The following is a 24,794-nucleotide window of genomic DNA, read 5'->3' on the forward strand; positions in this document are numbered from 1 at the left end:
CTCCATATGGCCAGGACCATCTGGACACTGTGTGTGTCCGTGGTGGTGAAAGGGGGTTAGGGTTAGGAAACAGGGTTAGGAAACAGGGTTAGGAAACAGGAGGAGATGGTTACAGCATGTTTGAGGTTTGGTGTTAAATTGGGGGGGAGATCATCACACAGCGTCCTCCTGAGGACAGTAACTCATCAAGGTGATCACACATGTTCAGCTTCGACATTCTCTCTCCCTCACTCAGGAATCGAGCTTTGTTTGCCAGGCTGGCGTTTCTCCATGACCATGGTGGCCAGTTTCCTGATGGTTGCTGGGCAGTTGCTGATGCCAGGGGTGGCTGCTCTGTGCCGTAACTGGCCTGACTGGGATGACTGGCAGGTCCTGCAGATGGTCATCCTCAGCCCTTTCGTTCTGATGCTGCCCTACATCTGGTGAGTCTCAGCCTCGGAGAGAGCATTCCACTGGAGGGGGCAGGAAACAAAGCGGTCTTTCTGCTCTTGTTGCTCACCGCTCCCTCTTCTCTCCTCATCTGCTCACATCCTTCAGGCTTTTTCCAGAGTCGTTGCGCTGGTTGCTGGCCACCCAGCACTACAGGCGCTCCAAAGCCATGATGCTGCGCATTGCCAGGAAGAACCGGGTTGACATGGCAACGGAATCGAATGGAGTTCTTGCAGGTGAGGAAAATTCTGGTTCTGGTTCTGCTCTCAGCTGGCCAGATGTGCAGGTTTATCATTGCTGCCCATATAAAGAGGCAACAATTTTCTACCCTGGCCTGGGTGATGAACCTGTTGCCTCTGCCCCAGGGAGCAGGCAGACAGATCAGAGCTGTGCTAAATCTATCGTTAACACGGAACACATTCTCCTGTCGGTGCTAAAGGCCCCCCAGCGGCCATTCTCTCATTACCCCCTCATTGGCTGTCTCCTTCCAGAACTGGAGCAGGAGCTGCACAAACCCCCCCAGAGGACCTGCATTGTCAAGATGATGAGCACCAGGAACTTGTGGAAAAACATCGTGGTGCTGTGCGTCAACTCGTGAGTTTGACCCCGCCCCCCCGAACACACACACTCACCCCCCCAAATGAACGTCGCCAGTCTTTTCTCCTGCTTGCTTGTCTGTTGCAGTCTGACAGGTTATGGGATTCACCACTGCTTTGCTCGCAGCATGGTGGACCCAGAGGCCCGCGCCACAGCTTTGTGCCACGCAGACTATTACACTATGGCCGGCATCGCCGTGGCAACCTGCCTGGCACTCTGTCCCGCAGTGGGGTTGATGGGTCGGCGTGGAGGTTTGCTCACCTTCATGATCATTACGGCTCTGGCGTCATTGTTGCAGCTGGGTTTGCTCAACTGTGAGTAATGAAGTTGTTTATCTGAAGGTCAGTTTGGAAAAAAGGGATCAGAGTTATGGAAGGACACGCACTGAAAACAGGAAGTTGTCATGACAACAATATAGCTCTCAATTCTGAGCGTAAGGGGAGCATCTCGTTTCATTCTGCCTTTATTTTGACCTACATACCGAAGCACAGAGGTGCTAGTTTCAGGCCTGGGGGGCTCTCCTGCTGCATCAGCACGGTGCCGTCCTCTCTGCGTACTAATGTCACATCTCTTCCTCATTCCAACGCTCGCCGGTGGAATCCAGTAATCGGGAAATACAGCCTCCGACACGACACAGGTGAGCGCTTCCTTGTAGGTGACCTCTTCCTCAGGCTGTGCTCACCGTTTTTATTCCTCTGCACAGTGCTGCGAGACACTTTGAACAGGAAATTTTCGGTGGCGTTTTCCATCATCGGAATGTTCTCTTCTCATGCGGTCAGCACGCTCAGCATCTTCTTCTGTGCTGAAATCACTCCGACTGTTATCAGGTAAGCCTGGAGGATCGTGCACACGTGTACGGATGCACGTGTAGAATGTTTGGATTTGTTGGACTGGCTTCCACATGTGTACGATATGTTGGTTTTTATATAAATGGAGGTCGATGGGTTTGTTTTTGTTATGTTGCTCATTGGCTCCCTCTTCTGGTGGATCTGGGGAAAGCGATGGTAAAATACACGGATTGTCTCTACAGCTGGAAGCTTTTGGTTCAGTCTGAGTTCTGAAACGATGGTACAGCCGATACGTTAGCATCCACATCGATGCGGCTGCCGCTCTGTTGCGTTCCAACTCCCAACTTATAACAGTAGTATATAATTATAGTAGTATATAAGAGTAATAGAATTGCTCCCAATGCAGCAAATGAACACAGTAGCTAACGTGTGACCGGAAGTCGAATGGGAAGAGAAAGTAAAACATCCGGTACATTTTCAAAATAAAAAAGCTCTTGTTTTACAGGGGCTCGGTTTTAATTGTGTAGAAGGGATCCTCAATTTCAAAATATGTTTGTATTTTTAAAAAAGAATTAGAATACAAAATGAATAAAAAATAGGATCTTCTTTTGTGGTTGGTTCCTAATATGGCATGTAAATGAGTAGTGAGCTGAAGGCCAGAGCCTCAACACGCTGCACAATGAGGGCACACAGCAAAGTCGTTCCACATCTGGTGTATTATTGGGCTACATAACGATCTCCCTCTCTGTTCAGGGGTGGAGGTCTGGGCCTGGTTCTGGCCAGTGCTGGTTTTGGCATGCTCACTGCCCCCATCATGGAGCTCCACAACCAAAAGGGCTACTTCCTTCATCACGTGATCTTTGCTTGCTGCACCCTGCTGTGCATCATCTGTCTGCTGTTGCTGCCCGAGCCGCGGGGCCAGCCCCTGCCGGAGAGCCTGGCGGACGGGGAGACCTTCACCCGGCAAACTCTGCTCCACCCAGGAGAACAGCATCTCCTCCTCGCCAAGAGCGACGGGGAGTACTCGAGAGTCCACGACACACCTCTGCACCTGTCTGCCACTGGGGGCGCTACAGTGGCCGTGGCTACCGCTCTGGCAGCGGTGCCCGCCTCATATGCCCTGGCGACTGGAGGGGAGGTGATCGGGAACCGGGCCATTGCCAACGGGGTGTGAAGGTCATTGCAATGGTCAACTGGTCATATTATTGCCAGCGCATTGACCTGATCAAACATCTTCGGAAATTGTGAAAACACTTTTGTTTCGGAAAAGATTGGATTTGTTCGGATGAACCATGGAACTCTTACAACAGTGAGGTTTGAGATGGTGACGATCCTTCTATTTTTGTAGTTTGTAGTGACCATGAGTCCTTCAGGCGTTGCCAAAAAAAAGTTAATGTTTGATAATGTTTGACTAGTGTTTTTGAAATCTTAAGAAAGTGATGTTGATTTCTGGTGACCTGTCCAACCTGTGAAGGATCATCATGAGGGTGAAAGAGCAGCCATGTCTGGAGTATTCCCACGGTTCTGCTCGCTTCTTGTGGGTCACTGAGGGAGGATTTCACTGCATCGTCCAACTTAGTTGTTTTGCACTAAAAGTCAGAGATGCACTCGAGTGTTTTGTGATCTTCAGCCGACGTGTTGGAGACGCAGGGATTGGCTAAACCACGATCACTCTGCATTAAAAAGGCACAAATGTTTTCTCTTCTAATTACTCTGTTTGTAGTCCCGTGGCACTTTATCCTCAGGTCAGTGTCGACACTGACTGTTGTGTTTTTCTTTGTATTAAAGAGTGTATTTCTGCAGTTTTTGTGGGTGTATGATGGTTGTGAGAGGCGACGAGCAGCCGGAGACCTTGGCAGACGTCCGTGTAGCTAAAACGAGCGTCGCTCTACAAAGCTGAGAGTTGAACAGACATTGAAAAGTGACCCGTCGGCGGCACTTCCTTATGTCTTATGATGCATCTCGGTAGTTAAACCGCTTTATGAGAACAGCTCTGTTCTTGAGAAAAACAGAGAATGTAATTTAAGAAGAAAAAGAAACAGTATTTATTTTGCCGAGCTGCCAGGGGCAATTTGTTGCTTGAAATACCTCCTTAGCGAATATTTACACTCCACGTCTCACCCTCGTTCTCTGTACTGTGGTTAACCTTGTAATCCTGCTCCTAGGATGTGTTACTAGCCAGAAAGCACAAGATTTTCCAGTTTCTTTTACATAAGTGTGTGAAGCTTAGAATAGAGCGGAGTCGTCTGCGTAGACCAGACGTAGTTGTGATTCCTGTACATTTACAGACTTTACTCTGAATATCGTAGGGCTGCATAAAGGTATGAACACTTGTGCCATAATGTGAGGACAGTTCATGTTTTATAGCCTTTAAGCACATAAGAAACATCCCAGAAATCAGTTTTGTTCAAAAGTACCACAGACTCCAACGTCTGTTTCATATTTACTCGACTGCCAGTGTCTGGAAATCTGTACCTTTGCTAGTTTGATGTTTTCAGCAGTTAAACACAAAGAAAGAAAAAAAACTTCAACCACTAATGATGTTTTTTAAGTGTTATTTTTTTAATCTGATGCATTTGTACAAAAAGCCATAGGCCTACATGTTTTGATAACGAACCACTTAATTTATTCTGTCAATAAAAGAACACTGGATGTGACTGTTGGTGCGAGTGTCCGTTCCAGAATCTGTGCCTCTAAAAGTGCTCAGGATGAAGCTCCAGCTCCTTCTTGATCTTGCTCTCCACCAAAAGACTCATATTGGGGTCCGTTCCAGGGAGGCTGTAACTCACATAAACCTGCTTGTTGGTCTTCTTTGCTGCAACACAAAAATAGCAACACTGCTAAATTTGCATACTGCTCACATTTACTTACAAGTCTTATTATTAACTCTTCAATTCTTTTAATGACCAGAAAAGGTGCATTTATAGATTTCCAAAACGACCGTATTTTCACGACTATAAGGCGCACCTAAAAGCCTAGAATTTTCTAAAAAAATCGACGGTGCGCCTTTTAACCCGGTGCGCCTTTTGTATGGATTACGGTAATATTGGTTAATCGCGGCTACCGTGGTCAGTAGGCGTGGCCGAGGTAACAGCAGGAAGAGCGATAAATAGGAATTCAGTCCCAAACCATTTCTGTCTGTAAAGACCCCAAAATGGCTCCTTGCAAGAGACGCGCTTACGACGCAGAGTTCAAACTGAAGGCATCAGTCACGCAGTTGAACACGGAAATAGAGCAGCGGCAAGAGAATTTAACGTGAACGAATCAATGGTGCGGAAGTGGAGGAAGCAACAAGACGACCTGCGCCAGGTAAAGACTCAACGGAGCTTCTGAGGAAACAAAGCCAGAAGTGGATTAACAAAGGAACTGCAGCCGCTAGATATTAGTGTCAACGGGGCATTCGAAGCTAGACTGCGAACTGCGTGGGAGCGTGAACACACGTTCACCAAGACGGGGAGACGGCGCGAGCGTCATACGTCACTATCTGCCAGTGAATCGTAAATGCCTGGGCATCGACCGTGGTCCGAGCTTTCAGGAAGGCAGGGATTGTCACTGAAATGCCAGACAACACCAGCGACACCGACCCTGATGACGACTTTGACGAGACGGAGCCGGCCATGTTGGACGCCGTATTCGCACAACTGTTCAATTCGGACACCGAAGAAGAAGAATTCGAGGGATTCCTGGATGAGGAATGAACTGATAAAGTGATCTTTACGTGTTTCTTTTGTGTGTTTACAACTTAACAAGGCTGGTCATACTGTGAATATGGACATTACCGTTTGAACAACGTTGTTATATTGCTATTGCTATTTTGCTATTGCTATATTGCTATTGTGATATTGCTATTGCTATTTTGCTATTGCTATATTGCTATTGTGATATTGCTATTGTTATATTGCTATTGCTATATTGCTATTGCTATATTGCTATTGTTATATTGCTATTGCTATATTGCTATTGCTATATTGCTATTGTTATATTGCTATTGTTATATTGCTATTACTATATTGCTATTGCTATTGTTATATTGCTATATTGCTATTGTTATATTGCTATTGCTATATTGCTATTGCTATTGTTATATTGCTATATTGCTATTGCTATCGCTTTGCACTACTTCGAGAGTTCGAGTTACCGTATATTGTGTTTGCACTAACGTTTGATTTACCGCAACGGTACTACGTGATAAAAATGTTGCACTAAATCGAAGATTTATTAAACTCCACTATCCACTTGTGGTAAAAATGTTGCACTGCCTGTTATAACTCGCTGTTATTAAACGAACTGTGTTACGCGAAAACACTACGTCGGGAAAAATAATAAAACAGCTGTTTATTCATTTTGGGAGTGAACGGAGTTGTGAGAACGCCGGTTTGTATTCTATTAATAAAGTTTGACTGACTTATCTGTTTTATTGACATTCCCTTTAGCGCAGCTTGATCTAGTGAATGCGTCATGAAACCACAGGCACTACGCAGTTAGGGTTAGGGTTAGGGTGCCCTGTGTATGAAAACAGTTCTAAAATAGGCCGTTAATTGCAGGTGCGCCTTATGCTCGTGAAAATACGGTACTTCAACCAGAAGAAAAGTGACTAACTTTATTATCACTGAATAAAAACAGCAGTTAAACTGACGTGCAAGATTTTTCGGTTAGTTTTTGGTTAGTTGTGATGCGTTTGAAAGGTCTTAACGTGTAGTTAATTTCTATTAACTCCCCCCAACCCTTCTCTGGAGTCCCGAACCGTCTCTCACTCCACTGCAATTCATTTGATTTACTTTCTGTTGATTTTCTGATATTTTTTACTGTCTACTTTCACCTGTGTGCTTGATTGCTTTTAAGGGTTAGACTGGGCTGAGAAGCAGAGGGTTCTTGGTTCCAGTCCCAGTACAGACAAAACATGGAAGGTGTTCTGGTCGTGGGGGGAGGGGCCAGAACACCTTCAGAGCACTGTCTAGGGACCGTTGAGCAAGGTATCAAACCCACAAATGCTCATAATGGGCCCTGTGATGAACGGACGACTCCCCCGGGGGGGTTGGGGGACCTGCCTTCACCCATTGTGACCCCCCCGTGACCCCGAAAGGGATAATGTGGTTAAGCAGACAAAACGAGACATGTGGGTGAAGAGAATGAAGTTCAGCATTTCAGACAGACACTCACCAATTAGAGTGACTCGAGTTATCTTAATTGAACTTAGTAATAAAAGGATCCGAGTGAACATCACTACATTTACCATCTATGACATCATGCTACATTTACCATCTATGACATCATGCTACATTTACCATCTATGACATCATGCTACATTTACCATCTATGACATCATGAAACCAAGTTGACCGACCTGCACGGAGGTCGTGAGATGAATTAAATCAGCATCTTGCCACAACATTTGGGGATTTGATGTCCAAAACGAACACCCAGGCTTAAACCCCCCCAGCAGAGAGTTTAACATGCACATCATTACCTAATCTCTGTGCCAAGGACATGGGAGCAGTGTTGGACGGGTCCCCCAGGACTAAAGTGGACAAAGGGACTGAATCCTGCAGAGGAAACACACACAAGTTCGATTCTCTCCACCAATAAACACGCAATCATTATCATTAGATTGTTTTAGTCATTACGCCATTAAGATCTCACTATGCAATAATTATCCGGGAATACACATTCAGCTTCATTCAGAACCAAATATGTATTTTGTTTACTTACATATTTACTGCACATTGAGACCGCCAGATTGGAAAGTTCTGGACTCGATCCGACCCACAAGAAAAATCCGCTGTTGAGCTTCATGACGTGAAAATGTACGAGCTGTTCCAAAATCTTCTCGGAGAAATTGTGCACGACGGCGGTTTCACGGAGCGGCGCGTCTCCTGTGCGGCTCATTTTGGGTTTACAGGGTCAGGAAGATGAGCGGACACGAGCGTGAGCTCCCACTTCCGGTTTAGGATCGCCGGCAGACCAAGCCAATCGAACAATGACGCATCGATACTAAATCTAATTTAATTTATATAAAAGCTGTTTGAAAACAAACAGCTATAAAAACAAACTGGTTTTTTTTCTAAAATAAAAAATCCCTTCAATGCAAGTTATTTCATTTTATAAAGACTTATTAATATTACTAACTGGTCCATAAAATAGAAAGGTTTATTTTGTTGCTTAAAAGCAACGTGGACTATATTCATCACGTTAAAGCTCGGGACTGTCATTTTCATATAATTTAGGAGAACTCAAGTCAAAAGTGAAGACACCAAACCACTGAGATTCAACCAAAGAATTTTGTAGTTTGATCATTTTAAGATGTATTCTTCATTTCAGATCAGGTACACAAAACAAAATAAACCATTCAGTCATGAACAAATTCAGTGTTTGAAACCAATGTTGTGTTTATTAAATCATTCATCCAAAAAATGTTCAACCAGTCTGTTGAATTCATCAGCAAATCTCAGGTGAAGATTATGTTTTCCCTCAGGCATCAGGTGTAATCTGGACTCAGGACAGATCAAATAGGTCTACAGTAATTTAATAACTCTGAAGTAAATGATAACTTGGAATATTTGTGTATTTTCTCACCGTGAACCCTTGATGTGTTTCAGCAGGTACTGTGGGTGGAAATTGGGAACCATGGGGTCTTTCTCTCCATGGATAATGAGGGTTGGACAGCTGATCAGTGGCAGCAACTCCATACAGATACTCCCTATTCAGAGCAAATTTAACATTTTCATTATTTGAACCAGTTGACAGGAAGCCCTCCTTAGATTAAAGGGTTTAACTTACGGTTCCTGGTAATAAAAGACCACAGAAAACAATCACGTAAAGATGTATTTTCCCTTTGGTTGTCCTCCAGCCTTCCTTCCCCTCATATCCTAATTACAAAAGCAGCAGGGAGCTAGAAGAACTGGTGGATCTCTACCTTCTGGCCTGTGTGTATACTCTGAGATTCCATCCACCCAGGCCTCCCACAGTTTAGCAAAGACTTCTGCTCCATACATCTCCTCCATGGGCTGCCTCATCCGCGCACTCCACTTGGAGACATCACGGACCGCTAGGGTGAAACGAGGGTAAACGTTGAAGAAGGACTATGCGAAGAGTTCAAGAGAACACAGGCAGCAGAGGGCTACCATCGTAGAGCTCCATGTCCTGCTGACTGACAAAAGCGTTGCAACCCCACACAACCAGTTTTCTGATCTTGCCAGGGTTCTTTGCTGCTGCAATCAGGGCTGTGATTCCTCCATCGCTCCATCCCAACAGAGAGAACTTGGAGAATCCTAAAGCCTATGAACCAAGCAAACACCAATTCAAAAGCATGAAATCTACAGTAACCGTTATTATTTTATCCAGCAGCCCAGATCATCTAGAATATCTACAGTAAATGGCTTTGCTACATTAATAATTATCAGCATTATCTGATTTACCCCCCCCCCAACACACACACACACACACACACACACCTTCATCAGATCCATTGCATCCTTTGCATCCTGCTCAAAGAAGTCAGGAGGGAAGTCTCTGTCCGGGGGGCGAGACCTTCCGTAACCTCGGGGGTCCCATCCAACCACCGTGAAAGTTTCCTTACTGAGAGACTTTAGCTGGGGTCCAAAATCAGTCCGAGCGCTTCCTGCAGCAGAGGTGGGAGGGTGTGAGACTGTGCGCGGCCATGTGCGCGGCCATGTGCTGAGCATATTTACCCAGGGCGCCAGGCAGCAGCAGGACGCCGTGTTTGCCTGCGCCCGTCAGCTCGAAGTGCAGATCCACCCCGTTCACATGCTGGCGGCCCCCGGAGCTGCAGGGGACACAGGCCGCCCTGAATCTGCTACATTTGAGGGATTTTCCTCTCAAACACGAGACCAAAGCGTCCCAAATTTAACTGAAGCAACTCGCCCTTTGAGCAGCATTTAATCAGCACCCTGTCTGTTGCTCCCCAACCACCGACAACGCGGCTGGAAACCCGACGGAAGCAGAAAGCAACAATCATTTTCATTTTAAATTCGTCTCTTATTTTTGGTACATTAATTTTTCTGCTGCCATGTGTGCAAACACCGTTGCATCTGAGGCCACATTTGAGTCCAACCACGACACTTTTACCTTCTCCAGCGGCTTGTTCGACCTTTGGAGGCTCCAGTCAAAGATAGTACCGAACGTTCATTCTGTCTGTCCGAGGGCAACAGGCTTGTACCATATCACATGTCTCCTAATATCCTCACATGCAGGCGGTTACCATTGCGACCGGAGCGCCGCCACCGACCTCTGGACGTCAGTTCTGCGTTTCAGGAACCCTCCGAACAGACGCGAGGCCATTTTCCTTCCTGCTGCTCTGAAGTTCTGCAGCCCGTTAATGATTCTGCAGCTGCGCTGCTGCAGGAGCTTTAAGAGATTGAAAAGAGATTAAAAATATTACATGCATTGTTTTAAAAAGGTTTAAATCATTTTTGTGGAATAAATATCTGACCAAAAATGTGAAGTATAAAAAATGAAAGATTTAATGATATCTACACTTGGCAAAAACTGTAGGTGAGGCTTTAAAAAGCGGACCGTCGGCCAAAATATCTAAAGGTTTTTACTAGTTAGTACTAGGTTAGTACTAGTTACTGGAAAAATCAACAAAACAGTGCCGACATTACACGTACATTTTCCTATTTTTGCATCAAAATGTTGAAAGTCTGCATTCAAATCAAAATCGAATTTTAAGTTGTGCAGTTTATGATTCAAGCTGTTAAATAAAGCAATTAATTAATTTTCTTTTAAATCCCGCGTGCTTGAAATTGGGGTTATTTTTTTAAAGAATCATATGATAACTGTGACTGTGTATATATTCTGAATCACTGTAGTGGGTATGAAAAGCCAGAGGGTGGCGCTGTATGCCCAGAAACTGCAGCAGTATAAAATGTAGTCTTCTTAAATGTGGTGAGAAGAAAGAAACAGAGGAAGGGTTAGGGTTAGGGTTAGTCTAGACAGGACGAGTTAGGGTTAGGGTTAGGGTTAGTCTAGACAGGACGAGTTAGGGTTAGGGTTAGGGTTAGTCTAGACAGGACGAGTTAGGGTTAGGGTTAGTTTAGACAGGACGAGTTAGGGTTAGGGTTAGTCTAGACAGGACGAGTTAGGGTTAGGGTTAGTTTAGACAGGACGAGTTAGGGTTAGGGTTAGTCTAGACAGGACGAGTTAGGGTTAGGGTTAGTTTAGACAGGACGAGTTAGGGTTAGGGTTAGTCTAGACAGGACGAGTTAGGGTTAGGGTTAGGGTTAGTCTAGACAGGACGAGTTAGGGTTAGGGTTAGTTTAGACAGGACGAGTTAGGGTTAGGGTTAGTTTAGACAGGACGAGTTAGGGTTAGGGTTAGTCTAGACAGGACAAGTTAGGGTTAGTCTAGACAGGACAAGTTAGGGTTAATCTAGACAGGACAAGTTAGGGTTAGGGTTAGTCTAGACAGGACGAGTTTAGGAAATGATACCAGAGTTTGTTGTCCCTGTTCACAAGATTCCTGAAGAGTTGCATCTGAAATCATCATCATTCCTCTTTATACATAAATGACAGTAACAAGTCAATCTTTCTTCTTTAGCAACCAAACTACAGCAACACAGGCCACAGCAGTGTGTGTCTGGTCCTGTATTTCCTAGACAAAGGTGTGAGTTCTGTGCGGGTTTATCAGGTTACAAGAAGTGGCCGCTTTCCTTCGCTTCCTCCTCACCTGACGCAGGAGAGTTTACAGAAGACTTGGACACTGAAGCCCAGAACCAGAACCGGTACTCTAAAGGAACGACGGTCACCATGGACAGAAAACTGTTTTACTGGATATTCTTGTTTGGATGTTTACATGAAGCATCTGCACAAGGTAAGAATGTTTCACGGCTTCCGTCATTTTCATTCTATAGTAAAGACCAGAGAATGAGAAATCTCACTAAAGTTAGAGTCAGCTGCCAATTTTTGTTTGACAATTTTGATCATTTACAAGACACGTAGCAATAAGTACTCAGTCAGTTATGATGATTAATTGCAAAATAAAGTAAACCTAAAGTACCTGAGAACACACAAATCCAATTGTCTTGTAATCACCTTTAAAAAAATGAGCAATTTAAATGATGAAGCAAATATAAGGGCAGTTTAATCCTGTTGGGTTGAACAGAGGTGCCAACCTTACAGGATTCAAGGACAATCGTGACCAATAAACAAGACCATCATTGGGCTTTGAAGAGGGAATAAATGAATGCAAGTTTAAAATCTAGCAATTAAAAATCATAAAAACTCAAAACCATTTAAGTCAATTTCAAACTTTAACCAATTATCGACCATAAGGGTGAACCAGACATTTGCTGACAGCATTGTATGTAGTGATGAAGATGATGATATTGCAGGCTCTGCAGCAGCAGGATCCACGTCTCAAAACACTTCTGCAGTGTTAGTCCTCACAAATGCAACCAGGATCACCCTAACTACAGGGATTTCGTCATCCACCGCTGGTCTCACAGCAGCAGTAACACAGGGCAACGCAGTCCCCAACATTAACAAAACTGCTATGACAACATCTGAAAAGACTCGAACCAGAAACCTCAGGAAAGCTCAGGATCGAAGCAGCACCACTGCGAAGTCAGCAGTCATTAACGCTTTGGCTTTAGCCTTCACAAATTCCCAAACAGCAACACCATCAACCAGCACCAGTGTGGCTCCAACCTCCACGACTGGGACTCAAGCAAATGCAACAACTACAACCAACAAAGCTGCTCCGTCCAAAGAAGCAACGGAAATGACAACATCCATCACAGCTATTGAAGGAAGCACAAAAGCAAGTGCAACAGCTACAGCTGTTTTTCCATCGTGCACTCCGACTCCAGCAACAGGAACTTTATCCAATTTGAATCCAACTTCAAATAACACAACAAGAACAGTCACCAGTTCAGCATCACTACATGACCTCTGTTCAACAACCACACACGAAATCCTCCCACCATCTGACACCACAAGACAAGTCAATCAACCCGCAACTCCACCTCCAACAGCAACAACAAACACATCTCATATCTTCAGACCATCTGAGTCCACAACACAAGGTGCAACAACTAGTACTGGATTTTCCACTTCCTCTCCTACCTCCACTCTGAGTTCAACAGATGCTTCAGCCACAGCAACTCCAGCAACAACCATAGCAGCAACTCTAATTAGAACACTGCCAGATAGTGAAACAATGAGTGGAGCAACCAAGACTCTGAAAATAAAGCCCCTAATCACTAAAACCTCCATAACTCCAAGTAAAATAACACCAGAATTGAACATCCCACTTCCAGCCTCACCAGTTCCATCCACTAAATTCACACCATCGCCAATTCCATCCCAGTTGTCCCCAGCATCAGAGACCACCACTCTATTAGCAAGTTCCACTGTGATTCCTACAACTCCAACCTTTGCTACCGCAGCGATACATGTCGCAAGTACAGGTGAAAAAATAGCTGAAAAAATAGCAACAAGTAAAGAAACCAACAAGCCAACTACAATGACTGGTATGTCAATCACCTCAAATCTAGCAACAACTACTACAGCAACTATAGAAATCTCAACTTCAGCTCTGATAACTGCAGACAAAATTCCAGCAACCACTGTGGCATCTCCAACCTCCACAGCATCAGGCACCACAGCGAAAGATGGAATAACTTCAACTGCACCGCTCAATGTAGCTCCACACCCACCTTTATCTCTAACAAATAAACCCTTTCCCACGACGATACCTGTTGCAACAGCAACCATACACAAGAGGAATGCAGAAGTCACTAGTTCATCATTGGTATCAGCAGCCAGCACAGACACGACTCCGGCTTCATCCAACACCGTCAAAACGACTGCAGAAATCACAAACGCAGGTCAAAGTGCATCTCCAAACTCGATACCCTCAGACACCACCGTGAAGAATGAAATAACCACAGCTATTAGCGGAGTTACTGCCCTTCCCACTGGAACCATCGATTCACCTCAGACAACCACTGCAACATTCAAAACAACCCAGTCTGTACCAGTCACATCCATTGCGAACAGTGCCTTTAATCCAACCGCCACCAACTCAGCACCAACACCAGCGGTTATCACCATAACTACCACTCCATCTATCACAGCTGCAGTCACCACACCTCTGTCCCCATTCACCACATCCACAGCTCCAAATTTGACACAGACCCCTGTGAATGTAGACACCTCGACCCAAGCTCCTTCCAAAACTGCAGCTCCGATCTCCATGAGTGGAGCCACAACTGGAGACACCATCGCTGTGGCTCTGCCGACTGCATCCGCCCCTCCAAGTGGGTGGATGCCGACTGCATCCGCCCCTCCAAGTGGGTGGATGCCGACTGCATCCGCCCCTCCAAGTGTCGCAGCCACAACTTCAGCTCAAGCCGCCGGGACTATCACAACTTCTACATTTGCGGTTCCAACAACAGTACCTATAGAAACAACTGCAAGTCTCACCAGAATAAGAACAGGTGCCACAACACCCAGAAAAACTGTTCCTCCATCTGCAGAACCTGAGATTGCTTCGACCACAGCGAGTGTTTCAGAACCAACATCCGTAGAGCCAAACATTATTGGTGTTACAGTATCAGCTGGTCTTTCAGCTACCACATCAGTGGCTACGGCTACAATTAGGCCATCTAACGCCTCAACAATGAATACCCCTTTAATTATATCAACTGGAAAAACAGCGGTTGGAGGTATGTGACTTGCTAATCTTCTTGAATGTTTATAACATGAAATATAATAAAATTATGCGATTCATTTTTTTCATTCCACAGGTTTGGTATCGCTGGCACATTTACAGATGAAGATAAATTCTTACAGAGAGGTCACCAACTCAACCATTGTTACACTTGTTGAGCAGGTGTGTAAGAAACCCTAACCCTAACCCTACGATGGTAAAGTAATAATGGAGAGTGAACGGGGAAAATAAACTCATCACTTTTATTTCCTGCTTTTTAGTTTTTTAGAGACCAGCTAAAAGAAAGGAAGCACTTGGCCACAGTGACAAACATCCAAAGGGTTCCAGCTGTCCCGTAAAGCATCACATGGACAGAGTTTATCCATATTACCTGTCAGCATATCAAGGTGTTGCTTCTTGAAGTAGAACAGAAATGCGAGATTTGAAACTGTCACAAAATCAAAACCACTAATGCAGCTCAAGTGTGAGAGCTGGTGTCAACATCATCTTTTTACTTACACAAAGGTTTGAAACTTTGTCACCTTAGTCATAATGTTACCGCTGTGGCAAGATGCTGAAAAGTTAGTCCAGCATTTGTTCCTTCCAGGCTGGACTATTGTAATTCTTTGTTATCAGGGTGTCCAAACAACTCTTTAAGAAGCCTCCAGTTGATCCAAAATGCTGCAGCCAGAGTTCTGACAGGTATTGACCACAGAGGTCACATGACTCCTGGACTGGCGTCGCTTCATTGGCTGCCCGTTAAATTTAGAATCATTTTTAAAACCCTTCTCCTGACCTACCAGGTCCTCAGAGGCCTAGCTCCATCCTACCTGGAGGAGCTAGTGACACCTGAGCAGCCCAATAGACCGCTCCGCTCTCAGAATGCTGGTCTACTTGTGGTCCCCAGAGTCTCTGGGAATAGAATGGGGGGCCGAGCATTTAGCTACCCGGCCCCCCTGCTATGGAACCAGCTCCCTGTCCAGGCCCCCCTGCTATGGAACCAGCTCCCTGTCCAGGCCCCCCTGCTGTGGAACCAGCTCCCTGTCCAGGCCCCCTGCTATGGGACCAGCTCCCTGTCCAGGCCCCCCTGCTATGGAACCAGCTCCCTGTCCCGGCCCCCCTGCTATGGAACCAGCTCTCTGTCCAGGTACGGGAGGCTGACTCCATCGCTACTTTAAGATCAGACTTAAAACCTTCCTCTTTGATGAAGCTTTTTGTTACTAATTCAGTAGTTCCAGTTACTATCATAGACAGACAAATTATCATACTTAGGGGGTCGTCTAATCGTTAGGTCACATCTTAGCTGTGCTGTTAGAGGCCGAGGCTGCCGGGGTCCAGAACCATGATCACCTGACAGGCCTCTGTCACCCCACTGGGTCATGGTTTCCTCTCCTCTCCTCTCCTCTCCTAACCCCAACCCTAACCCCTCTAACCCTAACCCGAAGGATGTTGACCTAACCCTAACCCTCTAACCCTAACCCAAAGGATGTTGACCTAACTCCTAACCATAACCCTAACCCTAACCCAACAGTGCAGCCATTTCCAGCAGATGTTAGCAGGTTCACTCACATAAATCCAGTGTGCTTTTGATGAAGAGAAAAACTGACAACTTCGATTAGATAAGGGGGCATTCTTTGGGTCATGACAGAGCAAATAATTCTTAATGATGACAAACTTTGCATTATTATTCTTTTAAGCACCTAGTAACTGCAAGCAAACCATTTTACCAAGGGTTTAGAACCAGTCTCTTATATTTGCCTGGTTTGTTATGGTCAGTAAGTTTGCTGTTTTGACAGCTGTTTTATCTCATTTTTGGGTGCAGAATTTAAACCTGATCTCAGCTTTGGTCGATCAGGTTAAGTTTTTGAACTCTAGGATCCCCTCTAGTTCAAAGGATCCTCTAGACCAGGGGTGGACAAATCCAGCCCTCGAGGGTCGGATCCAAGCCAGACTTTCTGTCCTACAGGTAAACACTTTCACCTGGGGCTCCATTTACCTGGGAGAAAGAGGTTTCTCCCTGGTAGGATGCAAAACCGGCTGGATTCCAGCCTTCATGGATTGGACTTGCCCATCAGAGGTCAAATCCAGTCCTCGAGGGTTGAATTCAAGCCGGGATTTACATCCTACCAGGCAGGAAATGCTTTCACCAAGGTAAATGGAGCCCCAGGTGAAAGCATCTACCTGTAGGACAGAAGGTCTGGCTTGGATCCGGCCCTCGATGCCCACCCCTGGTCTGATATTGTCAGCACTGATCTGTTGGCAGCTGCACACACCTCTCAGCACACTGGCTCAACTGGGACAGCACCAACAAGTTGCCCCGTAGCTGGAGAGGAGTCCAGTCGTGGTCAGTTGGCAGGTCTGACTGCAGCTCATCAGGAGAACTTGGCTGATCTGGAGGGGGACATGTGGAGAAAAACCTGACCTGGAATCAGCATGCCGACTTTAGTTGCTGCGAACTCAACAGAGGCTTTTTTCAGATTGTCCCCCAGTGTAATTCAGAGCTGCCTCTGGTTCTGGTCCAATGAGAACCAGCCATCATGGCACAGAACATTCACCTGTCTGTGTTAAGCCCAGAATACCGTATGGACGTACTGTTTGTGCTCAGGAACCCAAATCGCAGCAACATTCCCACTTAGGTTTTCCTTAGAAAACTATTTTCCTAACTTTCCTATGTGAAAAACCCAAATGTGTGTGTAAACTACCAGTTTCAGTGTGGCAGCGGTGGATCCATTTCCCATGAGTGTGACTTGCATCCTTCTAACAAAGTAATCCCAGTGTGAAAAGAGGATTTTGAAGAGCTGCTCATTATTTCCAAAACTGGAAGAGCAACTTGCTGTTAACCACCTTACAGGAAAACATTTATCACTGGTTTCTCATTCAGAAAATTCTCTCAAGAAACGTACGATTGCTTTTCAGATTAGAGGTTTCGGGTGTTTTACCAAATTTCATGAAGAACATAGTCTGCTGTTAGAATTAACTTTATTTGTTCTGAACCTTTCATCCCATCACAAGTATTTCTCAGATGAGTATATTCTTCTTCCAAGTCTCAGTATTTCAAAAGTCTTTACGCCTCACTGACCTGGTGAGGGTTAGGGTTAACCCTAACCTGGTGAGGGTTAGGGTTACTAGCTGTTCTTAACATTGCAGCCCCTTTTCTTTACAGTCACACCTGGAATGTAACATTGATATGTCAGCCCACATTTGCGCTGTATTATCCAGATTATAACAAATAATCATCTGGAGCAACATTTTCAACAATAACCTAAACAGCTTTAACCTGTTTCACCCATAGTTTCTTGATTTCTCTAATAAATCTTCTAATTGCATATTAAGCTGGAGTTGTATACTTGACATTTTGTAAAGATGATGCTTCATTATTGATTCCCTGGGCTCCTGGACAGTTTCTGGTATCTTCGAGAGATTTTGTCCATCTTCAGTTCTTACTGTAAATGACCTTGGTGCAACCTCTTGAAAACCATTTCTTTGTTGTCCGACTGTATCACTACCAAACAGCGATACGAGTGGTTTGGCTGCTTCGTCAGAAGGATTTCGGATTCGCCACAGGTGGTCATGGTTTATCTTTCAGCTCTGAATGTTCTTTCTGCTTAGAGAACATTTGTAGCATCATTCTCAGCATCAGTAGCTCAGCAGGTGACTCGTGACCATCAAGCGGTGAAGAACACGACCTCCCCGGGTGTTTTAAAAGCTAATGTGTGGTAGAGTTAAAAGGAGTGCGCCAGAGGACCTCAGGGTCCGTGGGGAAGGGGGGGAGTAAAAGGTCAGACAAGTATGAAGGCCCAAGACCATTAAGACATTTAAAAGCTAGTAAAAGAACTTCCAAATCAATCCTGAAAAACACAGTGTGATTTTAAAACTGGTGTAACGTGCCTCCACCCTCTGGCCCCTGTCATCCCTCGTGTGGCTGAGTTTTTTTTAAATAATCGTGAATTAAAAATACTCTTTTTGGGAAGACCAGAGAGCAGGGACTCACAGTCGGGGAATTACAGGAAGCTACTGAACTGGAGGTAAAAGCATGTATCAGTACCTCTGTGCTGATCTGAGACAGAAATTGGCGAACTTTTGAATATATTCTTAAAGGTAGAAAGAAGCTAAAAGTGAAATTTCTGTTTTGTCCTGGTTTAGCTGTAGGAAATCTGCTGCCATCGAAGACGTGATGCCAATAATAGATTTTAAAAGGGCATCAATTGGCTCTGTGTCATCACAGCGATGTACATTTCAGTATCAATAGGGTCATAGGACCCTGAGGAACCCCATACGTTATCTTGTGGATTCCTGAGGAAAAATTGGGTCCAACAATTCTGCCTAAAGTAAATCATTCACCTTCTAGCCCAAATATATATCTCTCTACCACCCTTAAAATGGGAAATAGACCAGGTCAGACTTCTGGACAAAAGTGTGTGTGTGTAATTATGTTTAAAATGACTGAAATTACAAATATCGGTTGCAATATTTATAGCTGTGATTCATATATTGACCATGCAGGTAATCTATTTAATATTTATGGTAATTACTGTGACCTTTGGAATCCTTTCAAAAAGCAATTTGATTTTAGAAGAACAATAAAAAAAATGAAATGGAGAAAAAAAGAACATGAATCCACAATGAGCAGAAGAGCAGAGCTTCTGTTGGGGAGGAGAACAAAGAGTTTTAGGGGGAAAAGCACAAAAGAAGAGGCAGATCTAAAGAGGAGTGCTGCTACCTGCTGCTAGGGGAGTGGAGACTGTTTCATTTGCTCCAGAATATTTGAAATTCTCCTTCTCCCTATGAATAATTTTCCACTTTAGGAGCTCTCTTCAGGAGTAAGGCGCTTCGGGAAAAATGTTTTTCTTTCGAGAAAATTCAAGGAATCGACAAATTCTAAGATTTTTCTTGACTAAGAGCTACTTTCAATCTTAGGAGTCTGTAAATAGGGGCCAAGGACTTTTAAAGGTGCATATACAATGAAGAATAATACTGCTGTAGGATTCAAAAGTTCAGGAAGCATTTTAAGAGTTAATGAGTTGTGAATGATTAAAATTGATCTCTTTTTTAAATTTTACTTGGGTCATACAGAACCAAAAATACCTCTTGATTAACACTATAAAGCCCTTCATCAGGTACTGACACACAGGTCAGTCCACCGTCGGGCGACCCGTGAAACCTGGGGCGCCGTCCACGGCTCTGCTGAGCAGCATCAGCAGGTCAACCGCCGCCGCCGCCCCTCTGGGCAGGAAGAGCTCCAGAGTGTTCGCCGAGGTGTGGGGCAGACGCACGTAGGACTCGCTCACATCCTGAGAAGTTCATAGAAGTCAAGGAAATTTGACACAATAGGTAGAAAAGAAGAATTGAGCTTTTCATGGATTTTAACCAGTGAAAATGATTAATTAGGTGGTCACCTGCTAGATACATCATCCTTTGATTCTATTTTGTTAGGTGTAGCTTGACCTTGATGTAGTTACAGATGGTTCACAACACTGCCTCCTAGTGACTGGGCACAATGTGCTAAAAATGCTAAATGACTCTATAATGAGCTGGCAGCCTGTGAAGGGTGGACCCCCACCTCATCAAATTGTACATTCATTCGTTTATCCAGCTAATATGATTCAGCTAATAACAGAAAAATGCTTAGCCAATGACCAACCTGGGAGTAAAAGCGCAGAGAGATGAGTGTAGAAAGGCCGAAGAGAGGCAGACGACCAGCTCCCGTTATGAAGCTCAGCAGGTCTTCAAAGGAAAAATCTGCCTGACCATCTGACGAAGAACATTTGGATTAGAATCTTCTCATTAACATGAGTCATCCCAGTTCCCAGAGTCTCCACGCCTTCATCCCGCCTGCATTCTTACCTCTGACCTTTTCCAGGGCAGCTTCCCAGTGTCTGACTGTTGCTTCCTCCGCCGCCCTCAGCGGGCCGTCTGATTGGCTGTAGCAAACGTTGAATAGAGGTTGTGGGAACTCTTGGTGGCTCAGCGGGCGTTGCTGCACGCTTGTCATCACCGGGCAAAACATCTCCCAGCGGGACTCAATCATATCCCACAATCCCCCACAGCTGTTCAGGCCGTCCTTAAACTGGGAAATCATACTGGCCACCCTGCAGAGGCAGGAGGAAGAGGGCTTCTCCATCAACTCACTCACTCGAAGAAAAACATTGGAGAAAAACACAAAAATTCAGTTTTGTTAGGCTGAGCTGACCACTGACTTTAGTAGAAGAGATTATTATCAAATGTATTCAGATCAGAGGAAGAGTTCAAACTCCACACACGTACCTGTGGAAAATGTAATGTTTGACAACGCTGCTGTAGACGGCTGGAATATGATCCGACTGTTTTAGGCAGATTTCAGAGATGCCACAGCTCAGCAGCCAGTGGCACAAGGAGGGAGGGAGGGAGCGCACGTCAGCACAGGAGCGCAGCTGGCAGAGGAGCGCAGATAGTTCAGCGTGTGTGCGTGTGTGCGTGTGTGTGTGTGTGTGTGTGCGTGGGTGTGCGTGCGTGTGTGTGTGTATGGGTGCATGGGGGGGTGCGTGCATGCATGGGTGTGTGTGTGCGTGTGTGTGCGTGCGTGTGTGTATGGGTGCATGGGGGGGTGCGTGCGTGCATGTGTGTGTGTGTGCATGTGTGTATGGGTGCATTGGGGGGTGCGTGCGTGCATGTGTGTGTGCGTGTGTGTATGGGTGCATCGGGGGGTGCGTGCGTGCGTGCATGGGGATGTGTGTGCGTGTGTGTATGGGTGCATGGGGGGGGTGCGTGCATGCATGGGTGTGTGTGTGCGTGTGTGCATGGGGGTGTGTGTGCGTGTGTGTATGGGTGCATGGGTGGGGTGCGTGCGTGCGTGTGCGTGCATGTGCGTGCATGTGCATGTGTGTGTGCATGTGTGTGCATGTGCGTGCATGTGTGTGTGCGTGTGTGTGCGTGTGCATGTGTGCATGTGTGTGTGTGTGTGTGTGTGCATGCGTGCGTGTGCATGTGTGTGTGTGCGCGTGTGCATGTGCGTGCTGGTACCTGTTGCAGCCGGCTCTGCACCTCAGTACCGACGATTTGGCTCCAGCTGAAATCCTCCAACGACGGATTCTTTCTGCACATCAACTGTGGCAACGAAACATTTAAAAAGGAGAAAATCAAAACAACCAAGCGAGTCCGCGGCTAAAGTTAGCATCTTCTTCCAAGTCCAACCTGATAGAGCGCAGGGTGCAGACACTGAGGCCCAGGGCCACGATGAGCCAAAGACCAACCAATCAAAACGCCTGCTTTGTAATACAGCCTCAGGTCAAGAGCTGCAAGGTCATAGGTCAACAACAGACGCCCGGGAAGACCCTCAAATACACAACTGTCCCGCAGCCCATTCAAAACTAATCTGGGCAAGAAAAAAAAGATGGATGAAGAGATTGATAGATTTAAAAAGATCAGTATTATCTGACACCCATTTAGCTAAGTTGAAGCTAAAACTACTCCTAACTTAAATTAATTTAAGACACAGCTTCAAAGGTTTTATGTAAAAAATGAAAGTGTTACCTGAAGAACTCTCTGACCGGCTCACTGCTGTCCGTCTCCTCCCCGACGAAGGAGACAATCGGAGTCTTCCTGAAAGAGAACGTGGGCGCTGCCACCACCTTCAGAACCTCGTGTAGGAGGTCATCCCTCTTCACACGGATGTAGATCTTCTCATCTGGATCCGTGTTCTCCTGCCTGAACAGGCGAAGCAGACTGTCCAGTGTGACCTGCACATCAGAGCACCGTAAGGCCACCAGAATTCTGAAGACATTTTTATTAAAAAGCAAAGTTTCCTTGCTGAGATAAACTCACCTCTTCACCAGTCTGCTGCCCAACCTGGTCCAGGCAGCACGCCGTAGCGTTGTCCACACAAAACATCCTTCCATTTGACAAAACAAGTCATGAATGAGATAGACTGATCTAAATCTTTGGACTAAGAGGAACAGCTCATAATTTACCTTTTTTTCACCAATTTGTCAGGTTCCGCCTTTGGAAAAAATGATTTGTTTAGAATTTATTGATATAAAATGAAGCAGGACTGTTTACCCAGACTGTGACCGGTCCATTTCCCCTCTCCATCCCACAATGATTACCTGTTTGCAGTCCAGGTGAGTGAGGACATACAGAGGGCCACGTTCACAGATCTGGAGCACCTGACCCCCAGTCCAGCCCTCTGATGGGGTTTCTGGGACAAACAACACGCTGGAGCCCTGCACACGCTAGAAAGCCAGCACACGCCTATAATCTGTGGCATGAAGGTTATGGGATGAAAATAAGCTTCACTCACCTGGAGGAAGGTAAAAAACAACTTCTGTCCAGCCGGTTGTACAAACCACCTGCTGAAGAACAGCACCAGGCAGTTCTGCATCTGAACGGCCGACCAGTCCGAGTCAATGGTGATGCGGGAGGTCACGGTCGGAGACGCTCTTTGTCTGAGGCGTAGAACAGGTTGTCTAGAAAGAACAAAACACATTGGTTGAATCAAGTTAATCAAGATGGTTAGTTAATCAAGATGGTTAGTTCATGGCTCCCCTGTTTGGGGGCTGACAGACAGAATCCTGTCAAGACCCACAAGATTCAAGCGCACATCCCATGTTTATTAGATTTTGTGTGTCACCTCTAAAAAACGTGATTTAATGGCACACAAGGATGCAAATGCCTCATTTAAACCTCATACCTGGACAGTCTCACCTGTCCAGGTATCCACCAGGAAGACAAATGACATCTTTGACCACCAGTCCAGTGTTCTGCAGCACTCGCCTCCATTTCAGTGGAGCAATCTTCCACGACGCCTGCAGCAGATAAATAAACAGATAAAATAGGGACAGAATCTGTGTGAGTCAACGAATAAAGCGAGCAGTTGTGCTTTTACCTTCACGGACTTACTGTTGGAGGGAAGCATCTGGATGAAGAAAATAAGAAATCAAACTACAATCAAGCGCTTCTTTAAAAATATCACTACGCATTAACATCCCGGATGTTTCTGACCTGCATTTCTATGTCCGTTCTCTCCATCTTTCCTGGAACCAGACTGTAGGGCTTCAGCTTTTCATTGGTCAGAAGCTCCATTTGGGCTTTGCATGGACTTGGGCTGGTTTGAGTCTGAACAGGCAGCTCTGGGTCCTCTTCATCCTCATCATCGAGGACCAGAGGATGTTTGTGGCATTTCTGAGATAAAAGCAGGAATGAAAAAATCCTCCAACATGTGTATTTTCTTATGTTGGGGGTTTTCCACTAATGACCTTGTTAACTAAATGGTCACACTGATTGATAAATTCAGTTTGTGCCCGTGGAGGTCACAAGTTTCCTCAGATTCAGACTCACGTGTAGATTCACAGGTTTTCTCAGCTGCTCCTCTTGTGTTTGGATCGCCGCACACGACTCCTCTGAGGAGAATAACTCCATCTCGATGTTTTCTGTCATCGTCATGGCAGCTTTTCTCTCAGTTCTCATCCTGTCTTACCTTTTTCCACTCTTTCCCAGATTTCCTGTTTTGCTGCTCTACTTTTAAATTCTTTCTTTCTCAGTGATAAAGCCTGATCCTTCAGATAATTCCGGAGATGATAAGACGGTGGCCTTCCAAACACCGAAGACTTCGTTAGTACAGGCTGTGATGTTTCAGGGTCTGACGCTGTGATTGGCTCAGGCTGCTGCCGTCCCGCTGTGGTCGGTGCTCCAACGTGGTGCTGAACAGTGACTGGTTGACAGCATTGATTGGTTGAGGTTGTTTTTCCTCTTTCTTCATGGTAAATTTAAGTGTTGAAATGGTTTGTTATGTTAGATTTTTTCCCAAACAAAATTATGAATAAAGACTATGATCATTTAGCTTTTTAATTTCAATTTTATGTCTTTTTTAGAAGATCATATTTCCCTGGAAAGAACTGAAAAAGTCTTAGAATTGACCCTAAAATGTGTTTTTTCCCTAAAACTGCACGCTCAGCAGTCTCCAATCAACACAGCAGCAAACTTTAACCGTACATACAAGATTAAAGACTTTTAGATTAAAAAGAGCTTCAGCTCATCGAGTCCTCATCATCGTCAACGCCACCTACAACCTGATGAACTCTGATTGTGTCAGAAGTAACTGATCAAAGCACAAAATGATCAGTGAAGGTTAAAGTTCAGCTGAATCAGTAACCAGGAAGTCACAGGAACAATATCATTTAGGATGAAAGTGATTAGGTAAATTAATCTTGTTTTCAATATAAAAAACAATTACAATATGGTCATAAAGAAGCTGAATGTAAAAAACTGAATACTCTTCTGACCTTCATATCTGCTTCTTTTCTGTATTAATAGAATAGAATAGAATAGAATAGCTAA

The 24,794-nt window shown here is 45.1% G+C and overlaps 3 protein-coding genes across 3 annotated transcripts in view; 1 reads left to right on the forward strand and 2 right to left on the reverse strand.

The window, feature by feature from the left end:
* The window catches only part of slc22a23 (solute carrier family 22 member 23), a 15,221-nt gene extending 10,745 nt beyond the window's left edge, over positions 1 to 4,476 (forward strand). The window contains 7 exon segments of the mRNA XM_029828484.1: positions 236 to 422; positions 538 to 665; positions 921 to 1,023; positions 1,114 to 1,340; positions 1,631 to 1,663; positions 1,730 to 1,853; positions 2,568 to 4,476. Coding sequence (XP_029684344.1) covers positions 236 to 422; positions 538 to 665; positions 921 to 1,023; positions 1,114 to 1,340; positions 1,631 to 1,663; positions 1,730 to 1,853; positions 2,568 to 2,988 — 1,223 coding nt within the window. The 3' untranslated portion in view covers positions 2,989 to 4,476.
* On the reverse strand, positions 4,355 to 7,763 carry psmg4 (proteasome (prosome, macropain) assembly chaperone 4). The gene is made up of 3 exons (XM_003979130.3): positions 7,524 to 7,763; positions 7,282 to 7,357; positions 4,355 to 4,629 (listed from the first exon to the last, which is right to left on the reverse strand). Exons 1-3 carry the CDS (start codon positions 7,698 to 7,700, stop codon positions 4,508 to 4,510), a joined length of 375 nt encoding a protein of 124 aa, XP_003979179.1. The 5' UTR covers positions 7,701 to 7,763; the 3' UTR covers positions 4,355 to 4,507.
* A 412-nt stretch (positions 7,764 to 8,175) lies between these two features.
* On the reverse strand, positions 8,176 to 24,683 carry bphl (biphenyl hydrolase like). The gene is made up of 21 exons (XM_029828199.1): positions 23,796 to 24,683; positions 23,460 to 23,639; positions 23,344 to 23,373; positions 23,163 to 23,263; positions 22,759 to 22,924; positions 22,565 to 22,690; positions 22,430 to 22,458; positions 22,284 to 22,350; positions 21,993 to 22,198; positions 21,654 to 21,834; positions 21,483 to 21,566; positions 20,748 to 20,893; positions 20,328 to 20,572; positions 20,125 to 20,234; positions 10,033 to 10,178; positions 9,503 to 9,597; positions 9,266 to 9,432; positions 8,936 to 9,089; positions 8,728 to 8,859; positions 8,388 to 8,511; positions 8,176 to 8,300 (listed from the first exon to the last, which is right to left on the reverse strand). Exons 1-21 carry the CDS (start codon positions 23,922 to 23,924, stop codon positions 8,210 to 8,212), a joined length of 2,709 nt encoding a protein of 902 aa, XP_029684059.1. The 5' UTR covers positions 23,925 to 24,683; the 3' UTR covers positions 8,176 to 8,209.
* Positions 24,684 to 24,794: the final 111 nt, after the last annotated feature.

This window comes from Takifugu rubripes, chromosome 20, assembly GCF_901000725.2.
Source record: "Takifugu rubripes chromosome 20, fTakRub1.2, whole genome shotgun sequence".
Classification (NCBI taxonomy): Eukaryota; Metazoa; Chordata; class Actinopteri; order Tetraodontiformes; family Tetraodontidae; genus Takifugu; species Takifugu rubripes.

Excerpts from the sequence above, each read along its gene's own strand:
- psmg4 (XM_003979130.3), bottom strand. The coding sequence starts at position 7,700 with ATGAGCCGCACAGGAGACGCGCCGCTCCGTGAAACCGCCGTCGTGCAC. Across the intron at positions 7,358-7,523 it reads TCTCAATGTGCAGTAAATAT|GATTCAGTCCCTTTGTCCAC; the intron begins GTAAGTAAACAA and ends TTTCCTCTGCAG. Across the intron at positions 4,630-7,281 it reads GTCCTTGGCACAGAGATTAG|CAAAGAAGACCAACAAGCAG; the intron begins GTAATGATGTGC and ends TTTGTGTTGCAG.
- bphl (XM_029828199.1), bottom strand. The coding sequence starts at position 23,924 with ATGAGAACTGAGAGAAAAGCTGCCATGACGATGACAGAAAACATCGAG. Across the intron at positions 21,835-21,992 it reads CCGGTCAGAGAGTTCTTCAG|ATTAGTTTTGAATGGGCTGC; the intron begins GTAACACTTTCA and ends TTTCTTGCCCAG. Across the intron at positions 8,301-8,387 it reads AAACACATCAAGGGTTCACG|ATTACACCTGATGCCTGAGG; the intron begins GTGAGAAAATAC and ends TCCTGAGTCCAG.